The sequence below is a fragment of the Corylus avellana genome, chromosome 10 (assembly GCF_965113065.1).
Source record: "Corylus avellana chromosome 10, dhCorAvel1.hap1.2, whole genome shotgun sequence".
Classification (NCBI taxonomy): Eukaryota; Viridiplantae; Streptophyta; class Magnoliopsida; order Fagales; family Betulaceae; genus Corylus; species Corylus avellana.
This window is the reverse complement of record NC_142499.1, coordinates 3,820,114-3,829,903: the sequence shown is the minus strand read 5'-3', so window position 1 is coordinate 3,829,903 and position 9,790 is coordinate 3,820,114. Positions and strand designations below refer to the sequence as shown.

Below are 9,790 nucleotides of genomic sequence, written 5' to 3'. Positions count from 1 at the left end.
AAATTAAAAAAAAAAAAAAAAAACTCAACCTCTTTGCTCGTAATGCAAAGTTTTCTTGCCAGCATATTCACTATAGGACCCAAAACTCTTTTTAGATGTTCAATCTTTTGGGAAAATCACGCTTTTTGAAAGAAACGACACAACATTTATGCGGTTCATCTAACAATGTAAATGTTCATGCCCATGAAGGCAATAAATCCATGGAAACTCACATACACAACAATATCACAAACTAAAGGGGTAAGTGACTTCAAGATCTCACTCACATTCAAGTTTGCATCATTCTGCTAATATTACTAGTTGCTAGTATTTGATAACCTTTTCAGTGGCAGAGTAAAATTCTGAGACTTTTTCCATAGCAATTATTAATGGCAAAAAACCATGTTGACTTCTCACAATGACCCGTATCCCATTCCAGAACAACTGATCTTTTCATTCAGGGTATACATGTTTAATCAATGTACAAAAATGTTACTGCCACATGCTCATACACGAATTCACATGAAGCAAACTAAGAGTACTGTAGATTCACGAAGGAGAGGGTTCGGCTCCATCATGGAGAGCACAGTAAACAGTTGCTTTATGATGTCCTGATACACCTTGATTTCTTCGACAGTTGACATGTTCCAAAGTCTCGCTGTTGTGTCAGACGAAGCTGCACGGAGAAAGGATGGAGGTGCAAAAATTAATTGGAGTGAATATAATCTAGGAAGAGCTGCTTCTTGTATTACTCTAGAAAATGTATATGAGCGAGTTGTGTGCCAAATCAAATGGTTTGAAAGAAGATTTGTTTAATAGATCATAATAGCCTAAATCCTAAATATTAAGTAGTAGAACCCAAGCTGCTTTGAAAGAGAAATTATCAAGGGTCAGGTACTCAAAATAAAGAGATTTTAATACAAATACCTGTTATAAGATAGGCACCATCTACTGAGAACACACAGTCCCATACCCAGCGTTGATGTCCTGGAAAGTACATGCATGGAGAAGCAAAATCAATATCAACTTTGGCTCAATAGTAACTATCGGGTCTATTTTTGACAAGCAAAGAAAACGGCAAGCACAATAGAAAGTTGTAACTTGATGAATACCTGTTAGAGTTTTCTCTAATGTGAAGCCATCAACATTCCATATCTTGACAGTGTTATCAGAAGACGCAGTAGCTAGATATCTAGAAAATATAATGCAAGCAGAAATTAGCTTCCATCTTACAGCAGCAAGAAAGTTAGGTAGAAACAAAGCAATATGCAAGTGAGATACATATTTGATAAAAAAAAATAATAGAGAAATTAAGGTATTAATCTAAGGAGTTGCCTCTGTGGCTCACAGAACTCGGGTGAAAGAAGGCACTTAAGGATATATCCCTTATGTGCTTGCAGCTTATGGAATGCTATATTACAAATGGTATAAAATCAAGATTTTTGCAGAAGGACCGGTAGGGAGTGAGGTACCGGAGCTTTTTCCGTACTGGGAGGGAAGGCTGCCACACATGTCAAGCTTTGCGGCCCTAGGCACCAATATATACACTTTTGGTGGCCAACTTCACTCGTCGTCTTCGGATCGTTTTACGTTTTCTCCCAATCTGAATGTGCTGGATGTCTACTGGTGGCCTATCGTTGACGTGCTTCGTGCTGCGTCCATGATTTTCCCGAGACTTGACCCTCAAAGCTTATTGCTAGATGGTAAGCTCTTTATTGTAGGTGAGAATATTTTAACTGAATCTACTACTTGTTGGGATATTTGTTGGGAATATGAGGAAGAGGATTATGAGGAAGATGAATATGAGGAAGAGCAATATGAGGAAGAGGAATATGAGGAAGGGCTCATAGAGGAATACGAGGAAGTTTCCTTTGTAAAGCTTTATCACTCTCGCCTTCACCCTCCGATTGAGGTTTATGACCCCATCACTAGAAGATGGGATACCTTGGCCCCGCCTCCATTTCCTATGGAATCTCACTATATTTGTGCAGCCCTTGAGAACCCAAACAGGATTCTAATTGCATCGCTTACAGAAAGTGGCGAACCATTTTTAGATGGAAAAGCTAAGTTTTTTCAGTACGACCTAAGCCATCGATATTGGGAAATTTTGTCTGAGCGCTACATCCACCCCAAATGCCCTCTAGGATATGATGGAGGAAAGGCTTTAGCCGTGGGCTACAAATTGTATTGGATAACAGATGATGCAATGTTGCTTGTTTACTGTTTGGACGACAACAAGTGGCTTTTAGGGAATCTTAAAGGTCGTGGAATTTCATTTCTTGATAAATGCAAGGAGTCTTCTCCCCCTATTATACTCCATTTAGAGGACAAGAGGTTCAATATGACACAATTCGCATTTGGTTATGTTCATTGTGTCATAATTGATGTGGTTCCTTTGGACAACAGTTTGGCAATATTTGTGGTGAGCACCCACAAATATAAGGTGGAGAGCCCCTCTGTCATACAAAATTCCTTTTTACTGTAAGTTGCTTGCTTTGTCTTGCTATTCCTTTCTTTTTACATGTTAGTTTAGATTCGGTCGGATTTATTAATGAGTCATTTTTCTATTAAAGTGTACCAAATTGTTTTTCTAGCTAATAGTGTGGAAATATATGAAGTGTGCATGATGTTTCCCAGTTTTCTACTTTGCCTCAATTTGTGAACTTTTGTTCTTCTAATGAAATTTTATGAATGTCCTTAGCTATTTCTATTTTTTGTTTGTCTATGACATTTTCTTCTATTCATGAGGAGAAAATTTCTAAAATTTGTTTAGCATGTGCAAGTGAGTGCTCTTAACATTTTATTGTCTTCCAAACTTTTCAACCATTATATTGTTTGATGTAGGCATTCCAACCTATTGAGGACAGTGGTGTGATCCAGGGACAAGGACAAAGGCAGCACATCTACTGCACAAATGGAAAGGGCCACTCATTAGCATTTTTGGTTGGTTGGGCAGTAGTGGGTGTATGGATGTTTTGTGACATGGCTGAGAAAGAGGTAGTGGGGTGTATGGATTGGATTGCAGCATGTAACTAGATTTCAGTTGTGACGGCTTTGGTAATTAGATTTTGTTGGCTATGCTGATCCACATTGAGTTATGACTGATTCAATTTTATTTTTCTTTAACTTTTGTCCCGGCAGTTCTTTATTTGTTGACCTTGACGCAGTTGCACAAATTGACTTTATTGTCTGTGAAGCTGTCACCTCTCTGTATGTAGCAGCACCATTCAAGCAAAATGAATGACATTCTTGCCTGATTATATTTAGGGTCTTCTAATTGTACTTTTTCTTTTATTCTTTTCTTTCTTTTTTGTTCTCTGGTAAACTTCTGTCTTTTTTTAAACTTGCTTATCTAATGTATAGGGATCACCTAAAGCAGCTAATGGGGTTAACTGACATTATAAAGTTATGATGTTAGCATGGCTAAACATAGATAGTAGGCTCCTGATTTGTTGTTTTTGTCTCCACGTTTTTTTTTGACATGCAGTTTACTCTTGTGGAATTTCTAGACACAAGAACGTAGGAGTTCTTTCAAATAATATCATTCTTGGCTTTTCTGGAACAGCGATAAAGAAGGCTTTGAGGCAATGTCTGGCTCTGCAAAGTGGGATCCTACATTTCAGGGAGCGGGTCAGAGAGTGTATCCTCTTCAGGGCCCTCCTCTTTATGGTTTTTTTTTTTTTTTGTTAAATTCAGTGCTCCTTATGGTTTAAACAAATTTATAATCATGCCTAGTATCTAAAAATATGGTTCTTTTCTTAGGTGGATTACATGATTGTGAACAGAAGGTAATGCTATAACATGTTGGTAGGATGGATCTTTAGCCTTGTAAGGAGTTGCAATGCAGTTTCAAGCATTGCAACAATGATTTGGAGCTAGGAAATTGAACTAACTTCAACTTTATAGAAATTTTATCACAATTTCTTATTGTTTTGATTTGCAAAAAGAATTGAATGTTTCCTAATTCACTTGCAAAACACATGCCTATAAAGTTTGAAGCCATCTCCATATGCTGATGTAACTAGGACCAAATTAATTGCAGAACCAGATTTTGAACATTGTGCACTCTGTAAAAGTTATGAGCTGTTGTATGTTTTCCCATGTCCTTTATCCAAGTGAATGAACTTATGTATTACCATGAGACCTACATAGATATGTTTTTCAAATTAGTTGCCTTCTCTTTAATCTAGATTGGAGGGGGTCTTGGAGCTGAAAAAGAATCTTTACCAAGTTGTGGCTCACGATCCTGTTTCCAGTATTTCACTTATGAAACCATTCAAACTGATGAACTTCAAGTTTGTATGATTCATACAAGAAAAATTACTTCTAATGGGCATCCCTTGATGATCTATAAGGTCTATATTCAGAGCCATATTTTCTCTTTCTTCGAGTCATTAGGACTTGCATTGTCACACTTTCTTCTATCAATCTATTGCTTTCTTCCTTACATTGGTCCATTGAACTTCATATGAATTGTGTAATTCTACAGAATCCTTGAAAGGAAAAGTTCCAGATCAAAATTTGGTGAGCAAATAATGATGCTCTTCATCCCACCTTTCCATTGACAAGTGGAGCAGAAGCATAAAGCCACAACCTGCAAGAGTCACCGATTCGAGTTAGATATCCAGTTGCTGCAGGATATGCATGTTTGACATTTTCCACATTAAGGACATCCATTCCGGGCAAAGGCTTGTTTGCTTTGGGGCACCTATCAAGCAGGATTCCCTAGGTTGTGAACATTAAGGAACTCCTTAATATTATATATAAAATCCACCCTTATTTTATAAGAAATTGAGATTTAACATTCATAAAATATTTTAATGATTTATTTACTGAATTAACTTTACAAAGTGTCACAAAATAATGTTATTTTCACACTTAATTATCATATTTATTTGCCTTCTTATCCCACATGAACCACTTTTTAAAAATAAATAAATAAATAAATCCCACGTTATGAGTCGTATGGGTTTTTGCTGTAAGTAATTATTACATAATGACAATGATTATACTATATGGTCAATAAAGGTGTTAACATTTCATGATTCACAAAAACAATAATCAAAAGATTTTGTACGTGGAGGCGGGTGGGTCCCACTATCGTTGTATGACTCATGATTCGTGAAAGAGATAACGACTGGCTTCGGTGGAATTTTCGGAGAAAAATGTGGCCCTCTGACAGGTTTACACTGGCTTTTTTGACAAAGCAGCAGACAGGTGGCGATGGACCTCCACGTGGCCTCCTACACTTTCAAACCAACCCCAATTACACAATTACCCTTCCACCCATCCTAGCCGTTACACCCTTTTCTACCCCCAACTGATCTAATTCCCCCCTACGTAATTGCCTAATCAGCATCAGGACGTATCCGTAAATTCACCACCTCCAAACTTCTCCTCAGTCCTCCCCACCCTCTAACTGTAGTTTTCCCCTCCACAGTCGCTCAAAAAAACAATTCAAAGCAAACCAAATCCCCAGACACTCAGATAAACACACTCTCTTCCTCTGTTGCTGGATTTCTGTTTTTCTCTCTCCTAGGGTTAGGGTTTGGATTCAGCTATGGCTTCGTCTTCCTCTGATCCCGGTTTGAAATCGGAAGTCGGTGGTGGTGGCGGCGGGGCAGAGGCGTCTGAGGCGGTGATAGCGAACGATCAGCTATTGCTGTACAGAGGACTGAAGAAAGCAAAGAAGGAGAGAGGATGTACTGCCAAGGAGCGCATCAGCAAAATGCCTCCCTGCGCCGCCGGAAAACGCAGCTCCATTTACCGTGGAGTCACCAGGTACTGTTCCGGCTCTCAATATTTTAGTTTTCTGTTGAAATATCTTTGGTTGCTGAGAAAATTCACGCGAATCGGAGTTTATTCTGCGCCGAGAATTTGTATTAGCGTCGAATCTGCTTGCTGGTTTGAATTTTGACTCTTCTTCGTCGTTTCCAATTTTGATGGAACAAAAGGCATAGATGGACTGGTCGTTATGAGGCTCACCTTTGGGACAAAAGTACCTGGAACCAGAATCAGAATAAGAAGGGAAAACAAGGTCTCTCTCGCCCTCCACAGGAATATCTAACAATTTACCCATTGGTTTGTTTATCTGTGTTGCTGACACTGTTTTTCGTTTCTTGCATGGGATGGTTGGTACACAAATCATTATTCCAGTTTACTTGGGTGAGTTAGTGGCTGTAACGTATCTTTTCCCATCTTTTCTTTCTTTCTTCTTTTGTGGGTAAACTTGCTAATGACGTTATCTTATATAAAGGACGTTTGTGTAACAGGAGCATATGATGATGAGGAGGCTGCAGCTAGAGCTTATGATCTTGCTGCCTTAAAATATTGGGGCCCTGGCACTCTCATTAATTTTCCTGTTAGTTAACCACTTTTCAAGACAAAAATAAGCTTCTATGTTGAATCCGTTTGTACTTGTTGTCCTTCTCTTATCGTTCAAGAATGGTTTCTTTTCTTGATCTCTCTTTAATTTTTAGGTCTCATGAACTTCTTTTGATCACTGGTTCTGATTTTTATTAGCCCCGTCAACTTGATACTGATATTTTTATTGATCTAATTATTTATAACTTGGATCTTTTTGTATAAATATTGTAGTTAAAGGAAAAAGGTGTTTTCTTGTATTCCTTATTTGGCTCATAGGATTCTTCCCATTTCCAATTTTATATTACTATCTTCATGACTTGGGATATGTTTGCTGCAGGTTACTGATTATACAAGGGATCTTGAAGAGATGCAGAATGTCTCAAGAGAAGAATACCTTGCATCCCTGCGGAGGTGTGATTTACTTTTTAAATTTATTTTGTTTAACTGAATTTGCAGTGTCCCTTATATTTGATACTCTCTGCAGAAAGAGCAGTGGTTTCTCAAGAGGAATTTCTAAATATCGTGGGCTTTCCAGGTAATTTCATGCATGCAAAATATATAATATTTGCTGCCAGAGTATAAGTTAGGAAGTCATGTTTTTCCCAAGGAATGCTGGTTTGGAAAATCTTAAGCACTTAGTGGAAATCACTCTGTAACGGTTTCTTACCCACTAGGGAGTTTTAGGCACCTAAAGGTTTTTTTTTTTTGTGTGTGTGTGTTATATATAAGTAATTGGCCCCAAGGGGAGAAAGAAATTCTTTCTTGTTAATCAAATTTAATTTTAGTGAAGTATTCAGCAGGAAGTGTATAACATATGTTACCAATTTCTTTAATGATCTTCTCTGAATTCATTTATGAGAAATCTAATAATTTAGTGTGATATTCCTTGAAAAATATTGATAGAGTTATGATTAATTGTCTGGCATGCTACCTGGAACAGAATGATTAAATCACTAGTTCTTTTATAGTGTTGTTCCTTTCCTGTTGGTAGATGCTTGAAGTACTTGATGTTTCTTTGATTTGATCATTACTGATCTTATGCTTTTGCTTTCTACTCCATACCCGATGCTATCACAAAGCAGTCGATGGGAGCCGTTTGGTGGTATGGCTGGATCTGACTACTTCAACAGTATGCATTATAGTAAGTTCTGATGACTTTTATGTTCAAGCAAATTTCAATTTTTTTTTTATGAGAGTACAAATTCACCTAATAACTGAGTACACCATCTTTTGCCTAAAAATTAGCAAATATAAGCTTCTATTTTTATTTTATTTTTAATTTCTTCCATTTGTGCTTGCTCGTGAAGCATTAACAACTATATTACTGGTCTATCTTATTTAAAGGTACAGGCGATGATCCTGCTGCAGAAAGTGAATATTTTGCCACTTTCTGCAGTGAAAGAAGGATTGACTTGACAAGTTATATCAAGTGGTGGGGGGCCAATAAAACTCGTCAAGGATACACTGGGACAAAATCATCGGAAGAAACAAAGCATGCCGGAGATATTGGTGTCGAACTGAAAACACTGGAATGGGAAGTTCAGCCTACCGAACCATACCAGATGCCACGATTGGGTGTGCCCAATGAAGGAAGAAAGCATAAAGGTTCTACCGTCTCTGCCTTGAGCATCTTGTCACGGTCAGCTGCCTACAAGAGTTTGCAAGAGAAAGCATCAAAAAAGCAAGAAAACGGCGTTGATAATGATGAGAACGAAGACAAAAATACCATCAACAAGATGGACTATGGCAAGGCAGTTGAGAAATCCACAAGTGATGTTGGAACTGGGAGAGTTGGAGCTGCACTAGGAATGAGTGGGGGATTGTCTCTTCAGAGAAATGTCTACCCATTGACTCCTTTCTTATCTGCACCGCTTATGACCAGCTACAATACTGTTGATCCCTTAGTAGATCCTATTCTCTGGACGTCTCTTGTTCCTGTTCTTCCGACTGGACTTTCTCGCACAGCTGAGGTTGGTATATTTCTTATGAGAGCTTGTTTTCTTAAGAACTAAAGAAAATATTCATCCCCAAAGAAAAAAAAAATAAGACAATGCTATAAGCTATGGAGATTGTTACTTTAAATTTCTTATTATGCATTATTTCCAAAAATATCTGACAGGAGAGATTGATGCTAATAGTAAAGTTTGACAGGAGAAGAGTTTGTGCATCTCTTTTATACCACATGAGACTAATTATCAGTAAACAACATTAAGAAATTGACCCTAACACCTTGTGCATTTAGTATCTAACAATAATGCGATGGCAGGGACAATAACTGATCCATGAGTTATTTGAAAACAATTGTAATATTACCCCTCCAGTCCCAGGTTTAATGGTAAGATGGCATCAGGGAGATCTCTTCCCTAATGCATTTTCCTATACCCATACAACCCTAAAAAAGCTTAAACCTTTGCCTGCAGGTTACAAAGACTGAGACCAGTTCAACTTACACACTCTTTCATGCGGAGGAATAACAACACATTTCCTTTTTATCTAAATTTTGGTGAGAGGCGGAAATCGGCTTTGACTTCTTCTATCTGGAAGGGTTTATGCACTCTGTAGCAAACATCAGCAAACATCTCAGGAAGTGTATGAAGAGCTCAGACTCAAGAGTATGGAGAGCTTAGTTTATTTATCTTAAGAAATGAGGATTTTTACTTGATGGTTGCAGGCTTATTTCTACAATCAGATCTAGGGATATAGAAAGGAAATACAAATATGTCCTCGTGTTCATAATAACGTAGAAATTGAATAGGGAAAATTTCAGTCTTTCATGAATATTTTTGTACAGAAATAAGAGGAGCTAGTTGTAACATGCGCAAATTAGTGTATCTGCAGATGCTGATGTCTTATTTTCTTGTTAGTAACATCTCAAATGCATTTGGCTTAATTTGTTTGCAATTATTGTGGCTTTACTGCCATGTAGCAAACACTTGAGTATGTAAGATGATGGATGGTAGCTTAATTTCTGGTTAATAAGTCACAAAATTATTTTTGTATTGATCTCCTTGTTACCTAACCTTATGGTTTCCATGTTAAAGATGCATCTTACATTGAACTATATTCTCAGATTGATACCACAATTGCTCCACTAGTTTTTGAGGGGAAAAACTGGCTCTACAAAAAACTTGCCTGGACCTTGAGAGAGAGCCACACCATATATATATATATATATATATATAAACGGGGGCGAAACTACCTTAATGGGTTAATGTGTGGGGGACCTCTGGCATCCCAAATTTGTAAATCAAGCTCTGCTTAAGTTTCTAACTTAAGGCTGTACCCGATGTAGCCCAAAAGGAAGCCCAAGTAATGATCCCAAACCATATGGCTCAATCAATTTCCGGTACACACCAGAAACTTTTTTTTTTTTTTTGGGTTGGGCTATTGAACTTGATGAAAACTCAATGCAAACCAAGCTTCAAGAAGCCCAAAGGAGAACCCA

General features: G+C 37.7%; 1 protein-coding gene and 1 long non-coding RNA gene across 2 annotated transcripts; one reads left to right on the top strand and one right to left on the bottom strand.

The window, feature by feature from the left end:
• Positions 1-389: 389 nt before the first annotated feature.
• LOC148583260 (uncharacterized) lies at positions 390-1,986 on the bottom strand. Its single transcript, XR_015909388.1, has 4 exons — positions 1,452-1,986; positions 1,092-1,171; positions 907-966; positions 390-655 (listed from the first exon to the last, which is right to left on the bottom strand). It is a non-coding gene; the product is annotated as an uncharacterized LOC148583260 (long non-coding RNA).
• A 3,416-nt stretch (positions 1,987-5,402) lies between these two features.
• LOC132191750 (Integrase-type DNA-binding superfamily protein) lies at positions 5,403-9,160 on the top strand. The gene is made up of 9 exons (XM_059606840.2): positions 5,403-5,760; positions 5,934-6,016; positions 6,136-6,144; positions 6,252-6,340; positions 6,683-6,756; positions 6,830-6,880; positions 7,428-7,486; positions 7,690-8,315; positions 8,766-9,160. Exons 1-9 carry the CDS (start codon positions 5,540-5,542, stop codon positions 8,817-8,819), a joined length of 1,266 nt encoding a protein of 421 aa, XP_059462823.1. The 5' UTR covers positions 5,403-5,539; the 3' UTR covers positions 8,820-9,160.
• The last annotated feature ends 630 nt before the right edge of the window (positions 9,161-9,790 follow it).